Raw genomic sequence first — 16862 nt, 5'->3', positions numbered from 1 at the left:
CCTCTTAAAAGAATGTGTTTTTTGTCTTTATTTGGAATCTTTATTTTTTCTTTTCCCCGAACTTCCAAGTATGCTTTTAACAGGTGCAAGTCAAAACTTGGCCAAACTGTTGCTGGGAAAACAAAAAGGGAATAAACGTTGACTGAATGATTGTTATGTGCCAAATATTGTACTGTGTTAATTTTATTTAATTCATTTATTTCTCACAGGCGTATGGCAAAATCAGTATTACTTATCCCAGGTTACAGATGAGGCTCAGAAAAGCTGGTTAACTTGCCCAGGGTCACACAGCTACAAGCAGCAGAGCCAGCATCTGGACTCGACTTGGTCTGAGCTAAAAGCCCACGCACGAGCTTTTCACGGCACGACAAGAGGAGGAGTGACCTTGATTATTTTGGTAGATTCCCGCACATTCGTGCCGTTTTTGTTAAAGTGTGGTGACTCAGTGTGGAAAACCACGGGGGTGCAGGAGGGGCCTCGCTCATCTCCCTCTATTTCCCACATCTGCAGCTGGGGAGGCTTCTCCAGACCTGTCCATGACCTGACGCCCCACGTCTGCTGAATCTAAGCTTCTTTCTCTATGGTGCCTTCAAGACAACAACCTACAGACCCACCCAGGTCGTGGTCTGGAGACAGACGGCGGGCCCGCAAGGACGCTGCAGGGAACCGACGTCAAAACATCAACAACTGACTTACCCACGTCCCCTCGTTGAAAGCCGACCTTGTAATTTTATTTGATTGAAATTTAAGAGTCTATGGATCCTACGGGCCTGCGTAGGCTAAGCCAACTGAGCTGAAATACCTACATACACTGCATGCAGCCATAACTGTGCCTGAGTTTTGAGATATTTCTTTCACGTACATCTCTTCTCCTATTTCTTTTTTCTCATTTATCACCTGGAATGGGCTTATCTCAAACTATAAAGTCATTTTGAATGCTATTAATCCAATATCTATTCCATCTCATGAATTTATTTGGTATAATTATCTTGAGTTGCCAAAGTGCCTCCATATGAGGAAACTTATCAAATGATAACAAATCGTATTTCTAACAAAAGATACTTAATACGGCACCTGTGGTCTCTGAAATGGTAGACTCAGCTTTCCAAGTTGCAGAAGCGAAACAGAGAATCCATACTAAGGGCCAATGCTGACCATACTGTAAAACACCTGTTCACTCACTTGTTGCTGGACGCCACGTGCTCGAGACGCCCGCACAGCAACGACTGCCCGCCACTGAGGTCACTGTCCACACAGAAGTAGAGAAAAACCCACTTTCATCTGTCAGTTCAGAAATTTAAATTAACAATATTACTTATTTAAAACATTTCTACCACCCCGTCCACTCTGAGCCACACGCCACTCTGAGCCCTTAGGTCACGGGTCTCCCAGGCTGCCCCTCAGCTGTGGTTCCACAGCCACTTGCAACACCAGCAGACGGGTGTCCCTCGGGAGGGGACACATAAACCCAACACCAACTGCAATTTTGATCTTGCTTCTCATAAACCATCTGACCTTGCACTGTGATCGAGGTCAAGACCTGTTTGCAGAAAGGTTTAGCTCTTTCACAAGGACCCAGGAGCCATTATCTTGAAAAACTGACACAATCTTGTACTTGGAGACTGATCTTCCACTAACGATGACTCCAATGTGTCACAGATTTCTCATTCTTTGTATTAGTACAAGATAGCAAAGCATGGAATACACTGACTATAAACAGAACTCCTGCACTAAGCAACTTGCTACTGTTTTTCCCTATTTTCAGAGAACACTGACATTCTAATCTTTAAATCTTTCCTGACTTGGCTACTTGCACAAGAAAACAAATCATAAATATGAACAATCATCTTATAATCTTTAGGGCTATATTGTGAATCTAATCATCTCTTTCCAGACAAAAAGACCAAAGACAAAGTTGGTAGCGGGAAACTTGGCTCTGCTGAGCAAATGGAAGAAAATCGCTCTGCACCTGACACACAGAACGGGACTATTTACACTGGAAGAACAGAGACAGAGGGAGTGTGAAAGACACGTTTGGGTCCACCTGGAAATGAAGCCGGATTCCCACGCCCCAAGCTCGCTGTCTGCTCTTACCAGCACCTGCGCGTCGGGCCTGGCCTGCTCCCTCTTCGGAATCGGCAGACCTCCCTTCTCCCCACCCCTCTGAAGGGACCGGCGTCCCAGGCGCACACATGGCAGCGGCCTCGTACAGAAGCCCAGGCCGGGGACGTCCAGCGTCACTTCTGAGCAAATCCAAGTTCTCGTCTGAGAAGAGCGCCCAGCGCCTTCTCCACTCCGCCGCTGTCAGTCAACAAGCACAGCAGCGACCCACCCGCGGGCCAGGAGCAGCAGACGGCGGGAGCCGAGATGTCGGCGTGCGTGAGAAAGGCTCCTTGCACGACTGGCTCCGGCCACGGCAGGCAGCCGTGCAGCCAGGCAAAGCGCGGCTTGGACAGCCCCCCACACACGAGCCTCGCGGGCCCGGTGTGTGCAGACGGCAGCTCTCACCGAGGAGCAGCATATTGGGTCTCTGCTGGGTTTTAACCAGATCCACAGGGTTCAGGAAATAAGCTCTCTGCCAGATGACACTGCGCTCCCAGCCATTCCTTCTGTTGCCTTATCCCCCAAATTTCTCTAACTGGTGTCCTTTCTCCTGCTGCGAGCTTATTTGTGGACAGGGCTAAATAAAGGATTTTTGTGACAACAAAATGGCCATTAGCCCACAGGATGATTTCTAAAACATAACTCTTCTGCTTTCGTTTGGTACTATTAACATCAGTTAAATGAGAGCATTTCTTCTTCTTATATCTCTGACTTCTGAAGAAAAAAACGTGTTGTTTCTTCCCGAAGAAATATTTGAAATTAGGCTATCTTTGTGCATATTATATGCTCTTCACATTTTATTTTCTCCTGTTACATAAACTTTTAAAGGTAGATTCCCTCTTCCTATTGCTCTGTTTTCAGTATATATATATATATATACTGCTCTGGGAGTTGCTTTCACCTATATGTGAGGGGTACAACATTTGAAGACTATGAAGAGCTATCCATTCTCTTAGATGGGACGCATACTCCTACTCTATGAAAAAAAAAGAAGGAAGGAATTATAGTTTTCCTCTACCATAACTTAGTATTTTTACTACAAACAGGTCATTCAATTTTAGTTTAAGCATATTACTCTGCAGGTACTCATTACCTTTTTGCATTTTAAAACAGACAATGATGTAAGTAGTAAAAATAACATATGTGCATGTATTTCGAACTTCCTAAAGCACATTCATGTGTTTCTAAACAAATTTGTGAGGAAGGGAGAAAATGACAAGAGAACTGACCATTTCTAGAAACAGACATGGAGTGTACACCAGGCTGACTTCTCCTGGGAACAAAATTCCTAAATCACCAGCCTAAGGCTTCCACTTCACCGAACTTTCATTTTCAAATTAAACCTCAGGCCTAATAGAACAGCCAGAAAGTACAGGTGAAATTTATTATAATCAAACGCCAATACTGTTAGCTTTGAAATATTAATCACATCCAATTCTCTAGAAATGTTTTTTCCTCCACAGTCTTAGTAATTGATGCAGAATACAAAAAACAAGCACCGTGATTTCAAAGCACAAATCTCTTACAAGTGCACTTTGACGTAATAATCAGTACTGTACCGAACTTCAAAGGTCCATAGTATGCCAGCGTACTGAGTGAAGTGGCACTAAGATGCTGTACAGCGAATGTTTACACGACCTCCCAACTCTCCCCAGGTACTTTCATAACTTGAAAGACATCTCTACTCATCTACAACCAGCTCATCTACGTCATGGCCTCTGCTGCTCACGACCGTATCTTACAGAAAAAAACAGGTGTTCTTCCACATAGACAAACTGAGCAATTTTAAATAGCGAGGAAGTCTAGATTATAAACGCTTGATGGGATGTAAATAAACTATCTGATTCTCTATGGGGCTACAGGCTGAAGACTGCCAGGTGGAAATAACACGTTGCTACTTTACTGACCGGCGTTATCTACTCTGTGGGCCTCTCTGCATTGTGTCACGTGCTGGTGCTTAAGAATCAGTGGAGGACGAGCTCCAGGCAGAAGAGGGTACATATATGGTCTCTCAATCTATACATGCGTAAACTCTATACCCTCTTAGTAAAGTCAACATTCTTAAACTTTACAAGCAGTAGCAGAATACAATGTTAGTGACAGGCTACAGCATAAACACAAGCTCAGGTTCAATGACTTCTTCTGAGATGGCTTCACTGACTGAACCCAGTCCATATGGATCTGTTCATTGCTTTCCATTTCTCCTTAGGTCTTAAAAGGAGAACTTTATGTGGGGCTTGATTCCTTGCAAGTGGCACTGACCCTTGCATGCGTGCATTCATAATTTCTTTCATTTAGCAAAAACTCTGAATATTGAATTTACTAAGAACTAAGGAAGAGAAAAAAGAGCCAGACCAGTCTCTGCCTTGAAGGTTGAAATACTATTATTATTCCCATAGTACAGATGGGGACACTGAGGCTTAGATATGACAAGTGACACATCTAGTCAGCGGCAGGGTAAGAATTTGAATTCAAACAGGAACAATAATAATCAAAGTTAACCTTCCTTAAGTTTGGGAACCAACTTCTATCCAGTACCCAGTACAAGGCTGCGCTCTTGGTGGTCCATGATCGAGGCAAATTAACCTATACCACGTAAAATGCTCGGGATGCCACAGGCTGAGGTCCTTCACGAGGCTCCCGCATGGCTCTGCCACACCTTGACCTCAGGACACCAGTTCACGAAGATGCTAAGGGACGGGACCCTCATCAAATGTACTCAGAACACACTGCATATTGTATTATTTTCTAGAGCAATCAGAGTCCACACTGCAATTAAAGGCATTGAGAAATCCTGGATTAAGGAAATTTTTGGTGAAAGTTAGCACTGGCCAAGCTTATTTGAGCACAAACTCTTGTTTTCGGCAGCATGCTTACTAACCCTATTATCACTCGGCAGAAACACTAGTGGGAGAAGTGCTGCATTATTAACAGCGTTTATTTTGATTTAAGATAACCTAAGGGAAACAAAAGGGAGACAAGCCACGCTATGGATCCTAGCTGACGTTCAGGACCCTTGGGGAGTTTCTGTGAGAACAGGCACGGTGCCACGTCCTGCTCTGTCATCGGGACGTCCGTGATTCTGCTTTCTCCAGGCTGCAGCTCAGCCGCCCCTTCCTCACCACATGGGCGAATTCTGTAGCAAGGTCTTCCATTTATTCAGCTCTACACAACCACAGTGAAGCACCTGTCCTGAAGGATTCTAAGCTACAATGAAACAAACGTAAAACAAAACACAAAGTCCCAAATCTGTATTCTGGGAAATCCCAATTGTATAGATGTAGACACAGAATAAACTGATATCCAAAATATAACTAGGAAACTGTGGGGTGAGAGCAGCACTAAAAAGGCAAAGTCAGTTCTAACAACATGAGAATGAATAAAGTATTAGGATTTGGGAAATTAATACAGTGGATTCAGGTTTTTCCCAGGATTCAGAGCTTCTTTCACACTTGCAAAGTCCTGAGTGATAAGGTGGCAGCCTCTCTCGGACCAGGATTTACGGGTTCCCACAGGGTGTGCAGGAAGCTAGAAGGAACACTGGCTATAAAATGTCGAGCCTGAGAAAGTTTAAAAGGTGAAAAAGACCCAAAGAGTGTGATGCTATCAAGAAGCTCTGGATCCCAAGTCACTCTGGAGTTCTCAAATACAGGTATGGGAGCTCCTGTTTTCAAGGTGCACTGAAGAAACCATTTACAGAGTCAATGAAGACAGCCACTCTGAGGGCTGGCACTGTGTCCCACTGTGTGTCGGAGCACCAGCCTGTCAGGAAGGGACCTTCCAAGGACAACCAGTCACAACTTGTCCTTGATCTGTGCTGACCTGTAATCTGGGGAACACTAGGTCTCTGAGACTTGGTCCAACCAAGGGAGAAACTGAGGCGATACTGGGTATGGAAGAAAGGGGATCAGAATATCAAATATGCCAAAATGACAGACAGTGGCAGGACAGGGCTACAGGAGGGTGGGGAAGATGTCAGAGGGGAGCTTTGTAGGGAGGCCAATCTTTAGCCGTTACTGCACTTCTCTGTAAAAGGCAGAAAAAATGTCAAAAAAAAAAAAAAAAAGGAATCCAATTGATAAAGCCAAAATATTGGCTCTCTGAGTGGCATTTCTTAGCGCTTGTCTATTCTCTGTAACTTGCCATTGATTACAGCGGATGGGAGGACTTTGAGCTTGAAGCTGGAGGGGATCTAATCTTGGCTTGGGATTAAATCACAATGCAGGGAATATAAATTCAGTGGACAAACTCCACCTAAGGGCCAGGACGAGATTTCAATCTCTTACAAGAGATGTACTGTTTTCTCACCCAGGAAGCTCTCTGAGGGTCACGGCCTTGTGCACAGACGTCAGCTCCAATCCCCACCTCTTGGGGGCAGGACTGCCTTCCGGGGGATTGCTGTGTGCAGACCCCAGCCCCAGACCCTACACGCTCCACACAACCAGAGGTGCTGCTCCAGCACCACCCCACATGCCTGGGGGTCTGCTCTTCTCGTTTCATTTCTGGCACTTGGAGATTTCTCTTTTATGCAAACTCACCACTTTTTAAATAAACGTTATCTTTATCCCCCATTTACAGGTTTTTTGCAGTGGAAGTTGCTTTGGTTTCTAACTTCTTGAGCTTAGGCAGCCACATAACTATAAACCCCAAGTAGTTTCAAATGGTGTGTTGGTTAACTTTTCCCCTTTGATGTGTTGGCAGTTTAAAATCTGATTTGTAAGTTCAGAAGCCATTAAAGGGATATACTTATTTGTCTTAAGAGGACTACAGTTCTATAATAGAATTTTGTGGCTACACAGTACTCAATTAAATGGTGCTTTTTAGCCAGAAAGTTGAGCTGGCTTCCAAATTTTGTATTATAAAAACTGCTGTAATAAGAAATATTTACCCATATCCATCATAAAGTGTTTATTCTGCCAAGATACTCTTTGAGATGCAACCATGTTTTATAAACTAAACACAAATAGGTTAGTTAGAGGTAAGGATTATAGCTATGAAATAAATTTGAGTTTACTCATCACTTGGGCTACACTTTCTTACGTGGTTTCAATTCCAAACACCGGGATGGGGTTTGAGCAGTTCAGCTCACTGTCCCAACTCCAGTGCTTGTTGGAAAGCAGAAGATCTGCTGGCCCCATGCCTAGTTGTCAGGTTCAGCATGCTCCACTTTGGCAGCCCGGGTTCAGTTCCTGGGCGCGGACCTACACACCACTCATCGACGGCCACGCTGTGGTGGCATCCCCCGTATAAAATAGAGGAAGATTGGCACAGATGGTAGTTCACGGCGAAGCCTCAGAAAAAAAAAAGAAAGAAAGAAAGTAGAAATTCTTCCAGAATGATGCCTAGTTTACCTCAGGATTACCCAAAGGCTCTTAATCTCTAACCTAACTCATGGTTTCCCGAAGAAACTGTTCTCTCTGCATCCTCCTCCACCTAATTCAGAGATTTGGGGGATTATACCCATTAGATTTTCAGCTCTTTCCTTTCTGATCACTCAGGTAACAGTCAGCTGTCCTTGAACTCTTTTTGTTTTTCACTAATATTGTTGATGTTATTGATGACGTTTTACTTCTTTCTTAAATCTAGTGGCAATTCTTTACTGTCATCCACACTGTAATTTCTTCTGCAGATAACTGACTTTTGTCTCTTTCATTAAAATGTACACTAAGTTAATGTCTAGCAGTAGTAATATCATGGTTTCCTTTTGTAATTCAAAGAGTTAATTAATGTCCACACTACTAAAAATAATTAAAGAAACAGAATTCTAGGAACAGAGAAGTAAGCTGTGATCACACAAGACACAAAGGAATAGCTTCCTGTCACTCACTGAAGTGGTCCCTATTGACTGAAACTTATGATCATCACAGCAGTAGACTAAAGGGATGCATCAAGAATTAAAAGAAAGGAACAATTACCCTTTTTCAAACTCAATTACCCTCAACTGTACTTTTAGATACATATTCTCTCCCTACTCAAATATATAATCTACTTTTGTAGTTAGTTCCACATATTAAAAAACTAGAGAAACCACCAAGAGTGTGCAACTTAATCAAACAACTATACCTCTGTGTATGCAACTATCAACTATCACATTATTAAGTATAAAACAGGATATAAAGGAAGAAACATGATGTCTCTACTTGAACTTACAATCAATTTCCTTCAGGAAAAGACACAAACATTAGAAATAAAATTAGTTCAAGAGAACGATAGAGGAGGAAATGAAATTTGGTCTTAGTTTTAAATCATACCCAGAGATTGGAAGGCATTTAAAAGGGTGGAACATCGAATGTCAAATAACGGAGATGGAAAAGTATACGGCACTCGTGAAGGACAAGGATCCACGCTAATCTGGCAAGAAGAGCAGAGAGCTGGAGACGGTGAGTCTGCGAGAATAAGCTGGAGCTACACTGTGAAGTTCTGGATTTCATTCTTGATGAAATGACTCAACCTATACAAGTCTTACCACTAAGCCAAGTGCAGTGTCCAAGTGTTAGAAAAGTAAAAATTACTCACGTTTGCATAACACTCTAGACTCTGAGAATCCCATTTATTGTCTCAATATAGGCATAATTTCCAGTTTCTGTTCCAGACATTGGCAAGACCACTCTTCTGCTCCTCGATCCCTCCCTCGTCTGCGGGCTCCCAAGTACTACAGAGGCATATAGGCAGCATTCACAGAATTTGCTGCTAGTCAGTCAGAAAATTGACTCAAAGTACCTGGTCGGAGTTCTAAGATATACCTGGACACATATAACTCTTTATTCTGTCCCCAGAACATAAGTTGAGTCATTTCAGATGCTTTTTCCAGCCAAATGTGTCCCCATATAAATAAGCAGCTTTTCTTTGGGATGCTCATATTATGACACAAAATAAAAATTCTCATGGAAGAACCAGCATTTCACAGTTTACACAGGGTTAGGGCTGAGATTTGGAAAAATCCTTAAGAACTGTCAAGTTCTCTAGTTCACAGCCTTGACTACACACTGGAATTACTGGAAGAGATCCTGAAAAACAGCAACAACGCTCAGGTTCCAAACCAAAACAAGTAAATAGGGACCTCACTCAGGATGCCTTTTAGGAAGCTCCTCCAGTGATTACAACGTGCACTGAACTAGTCCCGTAGTTCTCAACTCGGCCACACAAACTTACACGGATGGGGGCACGGCTCCATGCTGACTAGATCAGCAGCCCTCTGGTCCGCCCTGACATTCAATTTTTAAAAGCTCCCAGGGGATTCTAAAGCACCCCCAAGGAGGAGGATCAAGGACACAGTCCCTCCCTCTCAATCTGTTGCCCAAGGAATCTGGGTTCTTAAAGGACCTGGGACTAAAACTGCTCCCTTGATGGTAAGCCCCAGGCCTTTCTTTCTCAGGCCTTCAAGCCTGCCGTTCACACACAGTGTGTCTCCAACATCTCTCACTGTCCATGCCTGTCTCTCTGACTAGAATCTGCATCGATTCTTCCTGCCCAAATTCTAGCCCAGCTCCAACACAAAACCTCAGCATTCCAGATTCCCTCCTATTCTGCAGACATCCTATTTGGTGTCACAGAAATGAAAGTATTTCTGGAGCACTTGCTGTGTGTCAGGTACAAGGTACACAAAGCCACACCATCTGATCTCATTTAATCATCACAACTACTCCACGGGGTAAGTACAATTATTACCCCCAGTTCCTGAAACCACAGAACTGGAGGCTGACAGAGGTTAAGAACATGCCCAGTGGGTTCTGTCTCCGGCTGTGCCTACAACTCTCTGTGTCCCCATGATGCTGGATATCAATCCTCTTCATAAAGTAACTACTCAATAAGATTCTTGACGGTCTGATGTTTTCATAGACAAAAAACAATGGAGCAAATGCCAAACAGTAGTATCGATCAGGTGTGTTGACAACCATGCAGAGCCTTGGTCTCCTTCCTCCAGGAATTTTACTGTTATCAACTGAATGGTATCCTGCACGAGTCATATATGTTGGAGTCCTCACCCCAAGTACCTCAGAACGTAACTGTATTTGGAGTCGGGTCTTCAAAGAGATAATTAATTTAAATGAGGTTATTAGGATGACCCCTAATCCAATCTGACTATCCTTGTAAGGAGAGGAAGTTTGGACGCACACAGAGGGAAAGCAACGTGAAGACACAGAGAGAAGACAGCTGTCTACAAGCCAAGGAGGGAGACGGGACAGACGCCTCCCTCGTGGCCTCAGAAGGAACCAGCCCTGCTCACATCTTGATGCTGGAGCGCCAGCCTCCAGAACTGTGAACAACTTAGTTTCTGTGGTTTAGGCCGCCCAAGCTGAGGTCCCTTGTTCTGGCAGTCCACCTGTCATCTCATCTCGTACACAGCAGACTCAGAAGACTCTAGTGGAATTAGTCAGATCTGCCCTGTGGCACGGAACAGGAGCTTGTATGAAGACCCAGCTGTAGAAGTCCAGCTCAGCAGGTAGAACAACACACTTGAAGAAGGTGGCTCCAGGCAACAGCTTTTCTTTTTTTAAAAGATTGCCCCTGAGCTGTCATCTGTTGCCAATCTTCTCATTTTTTTCCTCTCCCCAAAGCCCCCAAGTACATAGTTGTATACTGTGGTTGTGGGTCCTTCTACTTGTGGCATGTGGGACGCCGCCTCAGCATAGCCTGATGAGCAGTGCCATGTTGGTGCCCAGGATCGGAACCCACGAAACTCTGGGCCACTGAAGCGGAGCACGTGAACTTAACCACTCAGCCACGGGGCCGGCCCCTAGGCAACAGCTATTAAATCCAGAATGGCAGTAAGAATCAGAGACGCCCCACAAGGTATGGAGAAGAAGGAAAAGGAAGGTGGTATCTGGATTTCCAATAGGGCAGTGGACATCAGGGAAGTCAGGATCTAGGGACCCAGCTTCTAGTCCCCGGAGGAGAACTGGATCAAGCAACGTTTCCTTTCTAGAGGGACTTGGGCAACAGAGCTGAACTCAGGCACAAGGATCCAAGGGCATGGACCAAATAACTAAAACAAGGCACAAATCTGGGGTCTGGTCTCAGGAATACCTAGAAGCCAAGGTGATAGGATTGGGCCCAGACTGCAGACAGAGCAACAGCAGGGCTGACCACACGCTGTCCTCAGAGGGTCTGGCTGGAGCTGGAGACGGGATGTGTTCACGTACGCTCTCCCAGCTGCAAAGAGAAGGTTGCCTCAGGGGCAGGAATCAGGCAGACTTAACACCCATAATGTCTCCTTCCCTGACCAATAGTGTGTGAAGGGAGATTTCTGTTTGCTTCCGCAGTCTCTCCTAGGTCTAAGATTCTGCTACTCTGTTAAATTGAACCAACAGTAAGGACAACCTTTCCATTCACTGGATAAAACGGGTCAAAAACACTGCAGTATGAGTGTGCATTTTAAAAGGCACGGAAGATAAAATTTATTGAGATAAAATAGGGACACTGAAACCTCCAGCATCAAACCCTTTCCTAAATGCACTTTGAAGCACAAATGTTTCCCTTAACATGACCTTTAACTATATATCTTTTAAAACATTCTATATCAAAACTGAAATTATATATTATATGTAAAGTTCACATAACTATTTTTGACCATGTAGCCCAGATTTTAATTTAGTTTCTCCTGATTCAAGAACAGGAATTTCTTTCAGATGTAACTGAGTGACTAATATTTCTAGCTATGGATTAATTTGGGAGAAATATTATTGGGTATAATCACATTAGATTTACAGACTTAATTTCTTTTCTTTTTATAGAACTTCTTTTTAGTCATAACTCCTGTTTTAGAATCAAGGAGTTTTTTCAGTCCTTTATATATTAGGCAGAAACTGTAACTCTGAAAAAGCCAGCTTCTCACCATGATGACTTCCAAAATTTTCTTAATGTGTATTCTTAGAAATTAGGAATTAGCACATTAGTTCAGACCACACACACACACACACACACACACGAGTTATTTGTGTCCTCTCAATCTTTTCCTAAGATCTAAATTGCACAGATGATTCAAACAGCTAATGTCCATTCCATATTCACTGTGAGAAGAAATTAGTTCTCAGACTCCCTCAAAGGCATTTAAACGGAAGCATCTAACACCATAAATCATGCCTCTTTCAGTAGTTGAAAGAGAGAACTAAACTGATCTTTCTGTCAGCAAGAAAAGACTCAGTCTCTTTTCTTTTATGCCAATCCTCACCTCTGTCCTTTGTAACATCCAAGGAAATGAGACCAGAGAGACCTGCTGGGCATTGGTGCTAAACGTCCACCTCTCCGACTACTGGTCCCACAGCAATGTCTCTCCTCTGTACAGACTAAGAGACCGAAGTGAAGAAGGGGCCAGAGAAAGCGTTCGGCTAGAGGTTAAGTGGAGGCAGAGACCTACCAAAGGTGTTGGGCAGCCTCTGAGTGACATGGGCCAAGGGGAAGTGGATACAGGGAAAAAGGACAAAAGAATGAGGGGGACTCTTCTGAGAGAGCCCCTTAGGGCAGGGGCCATGTTCCAATCAACAGATTCCCAAAGCCCCATAAGTGCCTGTCACACAGTAGGGATCCAACGAAAGATTCGCATAAAAACAGCAAAAGAGAAGCCCATGCTTACAGCTCCACAGGGATCCACTGCTGTTTTGAGGTTCTAGTGGCTAAAATGACCATTACGAAAAGCCCCACAAGACACTAAAACTAGTTATTTGCAACTTAATGAAGGCAACATTAAATAGCAATATTTTGTGTTGTCTCATTTTAATGGATATCAAATTAATGCAAGTACATGATGAAAAGTAAAATAAATCAGGGCTTGAGATGTAGCTACAATAACTCATTTCCCCTCATGGCCCTTCTGCCCACACTATCAATTCCACTTCCCAACCTTATTTTTAAATATTTATTTTCTTAGCTCTTCTAATGGAAAGCAATCTAACTTTTAAATAATTTGCCCTTACAAGTTGACTGCTTTATTTGGGATATTATCCATTGATTTCTAATTTTAAGATGTTATCTATGGTTAAAACCAATTAAAGAAGAGACTTCGGCTCTCTTTATTTATGTCCTTTTACTTTCAAAAGCCAACAGTTTTATTTCTCCTTTTACATTTCTATCTTTAAATATACTTAATCCTCTATTTCTGGTCCTAAAATTTGAACATTATCTTTTAACTTTTGAACATTTTACTACTCCAGAACCAAGTAAAAACCAATACTGTGGGAGAAATTAAATTTCCATTTCTAGAGATGAACTCCTAGGGTTTCTGTTCACGCAGAGGAAAATGTCCCAGGTTAGTAGTCAACTGGGCTGTATCAATCAATAAAATAATGTCACATTTGTGTTTGCCTCATATTTGAACTATGATTTTCCTTAACAGTTTTTTTCCCTCAATGTTTGATTGTTCCTTTTTATTGTTGAAAAGAGAGAGACAGCCTTTCTCTACCAGGCGAATAACATGAGGTACCTCATTAGTCTTTGCATATTTCTTGGAACCTGTGACACTCATCTTCATAATGATATTCTTCTGCAGCCTCGTGGAAATGAGCTCCCGTTCCATCATAGACGGCCTGCGCGCTGCACAGAACGTCTTCGCGCTGGATTCCTGGGTCAGCTCCACTGTTTCTTGTCTCCTATTTGTCCCACTTTCTTGATTATCATTTGCATATGTGTTTAAATAATTTCCCGAAGGAGACTGCAAAGCAGGTTTTCTGAGAAGTTGGAGCTGACTGATTGTTTCGAGGTGCACAGAATTGTAGTTTCAAACAGTTTTGCTCCAATCTTTGAAGGCACTGATCAGTCATAGCCCAGAGTCCACTGCTGATGAGAAGTGTAAAGACAGTTTATCTCTTCCTGCTGTGTCAACGACCCGGTTTATTTGTCCACTTCCAAAGGATGAGACTTCTCCCTGTTCCTCAGCATCTTTCAAAGAGCCGAGTGTCCTCTAATGCTGCCCAGTCCCCATCTCTGGACTCAGCCTCTGGGCCTCCCCAGGGCTGCCGGGGCATCCTTAGGGCTTAGCCTCATGGTTGCCTCTTTCTGGACCCAAAGGAGTTTACAGGCGTTCCATCAGCCTCTACTCCAATGTCTCAAATCTGGTTACTTTACTTGCTGGTTAAGAGATTTAATTCACACCTGCAGGCGGGTCGGTGGGCTTGGGTCCAGTTGCACATCCTGTATTTTGTCCGAATATCTCTGTCCAAGGGCTTCAGTGCTCTGAGTGTTGGTACCCAGAGCTCTCCCTTTAAGCTTGGTTAACAACATTTTTAATTTTTCAAAAAGTATTTTACACAGAATACCTCTGTGTTTGGGTGTGGAAGCTGCCTGGTGATGGGGGTTCAGCATTTCACCATGTACTAAGTTTGACCGAGACGTCCAGCATTTTGTTCTGTCTGTTTTTAAGCACAGCTCTGCTCTTGCATTATCTCTTGCTTCTAGGGTCAATGCGTCCACTTATTTATCTTGATCTTTTTAGCTCATGCTGCTGGGGTTCTTCGTATCTCACGGCCGGCCTTCTTGCTCGTTCCTATTGAAGACTGAGTATGGGGCGGATTTCTGAGCGCAGCTGGTGAGTCTCCACGTAGGGCTTTGCAGCCAGGCTGCTGTCGTGGACACTAACACTGTCTGTGAAGGGATGGAGCGTGTGAGCTGGCAGCCTCACTTTTGAGTGAATAAGCTGTGGAGTCAGCGTTAATCTGGGAAAGGTGGGGGTCCCCGAATGGGGAGCACCTACTCCAGCATCTCCAATTTTGGCTCAGGCAGTTCACTGAATTTCCTCTTGATTTTTACCTGGGAATCAAACGTTGGGCTGCTTTTGCTGTGTGTAAGGGGGTAAAGAAGAGGAGGGGATGGTAAGAAGAATGAAGAAGAGTGCGTTACAGTTGTTCTGTCAACAAATATTGAAAAAACCTGCCAATCAGAAGCTCTCCTTCTCACCTGCAGCTCCGCAGGATCTGAAGTCTGAGCCTGACCTCGGCAAGGGGCTTCACAGCAGATGGTCTCCAACACCCCCTTGCCTACTTGGCAAGCTGTTCTGTCCAAAAGCCGGCTCTTTCCTCTCTCCCCCTTCTAAAAACATCTCATCTGCTCATAGTTCACTTCCTTTCCTCTGCACTCTTATGGGGTCTCATGGGGCAAGAAAAATAAATGCTTAGGTCTGGCCAGCCATTTGAAGAGGGTGTAGTTGTTTTAAGGTTACAGTTTTTTTTTTTATTAAAGATCTGTAACCAAATTCTGATTTTATCATCTGAAGGCATCCTGCCTCTCTGTAAAGTCTCCAGTAAGAGTCCTCTGGATAGCCAATAAAAGTCCCAGGAGGGCAGGAGCCACGGCTGTCTAGGTATGTGCCTGCCTGCGCACAAGTGTGGACTTAATTATTTAATCACTGTGTCTTTAGGCCACAGCGCAGTGAGGCTCGCAGACAGCAGCTTCTTGCAGATATTTTGTTTAATGTCATATATATCATGTAATATTTATGTAATTTAACGTATAAATCGATGCATGAATAAACGAATGGTGGCCAAATTGTTTATGCAAACCTTCTTCAGATTACAGGAGGAAGCACTTGGACTACCAGAAACTGTAAAGTACAATCTTTGCTCTCCAGAAGCAGAAGTCAATCAGGGACTTGCGGTCAGGGTCCAAAGTTCTCTGCGAGCAGGAGACACTGCTGGACCCAGAGGATGCTCCGCACACCTGCTGCTTAATGACCAAAGCACAGTAGGAAGCACAGCATGAGTGAGTTACATTTAAATCACGCACTGCCTGATTGTTGCAGAGCTCCCATCTCTCGTTCCTAATCCCCAACGATCAAGCTGTCAGGTACCCAACTTAACAGTCACATTGCCCACAACCTACACCCTGCTCCCCTGAAACTCTGTCTTAGGGGGAACTTAAAACCTGTTATTAGGGGTCCTCAGTCTCACTCTTCAACCACTCATCCTCTGACACCCTTGCAAGAATCATTTCTTACAGCTAGTTCAGATATCATGTGCTCCTAAAAGGATGGCTAACACTGCCCAGCAGTGACAAGCCAGTTAGCCCCTGGTACATGGGTTAACCTCAGAGGCCATTCGCAGAGTGCTTTCAAAGTTCAAACGCATAGTTAATTTGCCATGTGTTCTCGGTTTACTCAGAGTCATCAAGGAGGAACGGATGACGAAGGAAGGATACCCTGCTCTCTAGAGCCAGGCTCTTCTCCCAGCTCGTTCCCTTGAGGATGCACACGCGAAGTTCCTTGTAAGTGGGAGGGGCTGACTCCCCTCCTCAGAGCAGCACTGCTCCCCTTTCTTCTCAGAATGAGCACCATTGCTTTCTCTCCTTCACTCCAGCACCTCTTGGTTTCTTTATTCTTAAACTCTTTACTCAATTCGTTAGAGGCACAAATCTTCACTAGACCTTGCCTGATGGATCATATTACACATTTCATTTAAATTCAACTATCCTATAAGCAAGATTTAGTTCACTGTTATTCTTCTGTGGACAGAGATTATATTAGTTAACATTTATAATCTGAGAGACAAGAGATGCCTGATTCTTCCCAGTTGGCAATAGCAACACAACCATCATGCACTTTGGGAACACGTGTTAGTTGACCTCCACTGGTACACAAGCCCGCCAGAGAGAGACAGCTCCCGTGAATCCCCGTGCGGAGCGAGTGGATTACACTACACACAAAAGAGGGCGTTGAAGGGAAATGGTGTGTTGTCTTTCAGATGCCATTTGACCAGGTTATCTCGTTTTGTTGAAAGCTTGGGCACACAGAAAGATTACATCAACATATCTGGAAGAAATGCCCCTCTGAGGCA

General features: G+C 43.8%; 1 protein-coding gene across 43 annotated transcripts in view; it reads right to left on the bottom strand.

Annotated features, from left to right (window-relative positions):
• RIMS1 (regulating synaptic membrane exocytosis 1) overlaps window positions 1-16862 on the bottom strand; it is a 418194-nt gene that overhangs the window by 167123 nt on the left and 234209 nt on the right. For 17 of the 43 annotated variants that reach the window (XM_023625174.2, XM_023625177.2, XM_023625201.2 and 14 more), the window contains exon 1: window positions 2095-2532. The exons of the other annotated variants lie outside the window; for them this stretch is intronic. In XM_023625174.2, the coding sequence (XP_023480942.1) occupies window positions 2095-2194 (100 nt within the window). In that variant the 5' untranslated portion in view covers window positions 2195-2532. Of the gene's footprint in view, window positions 1-2094; window positions 2533-16862 lie in introns of those variants that run through there. 43 annotated transcript variants of the gene reach the window in all.

This window comes from Equus caballus, chromosome 20, assembly GCF_041296265.1.
Source record: "Equus caballus isolate H_3958 breed thoroughbred chromosome 20, TB-T2T, whole genome shotgun sequence".
In the NCBI taxonomy this organism is placed as follows: domain Eukaryota; kingdom Metazoa; phylum Chordata; class Mammalia; order Perissodactyla; family Equidae; genus Equus; species Equus caballus.
Note: the sequence above shows the minus strand (reverse complement) of the source record. Positions and strands in the feature narration are given on the sequence as shown.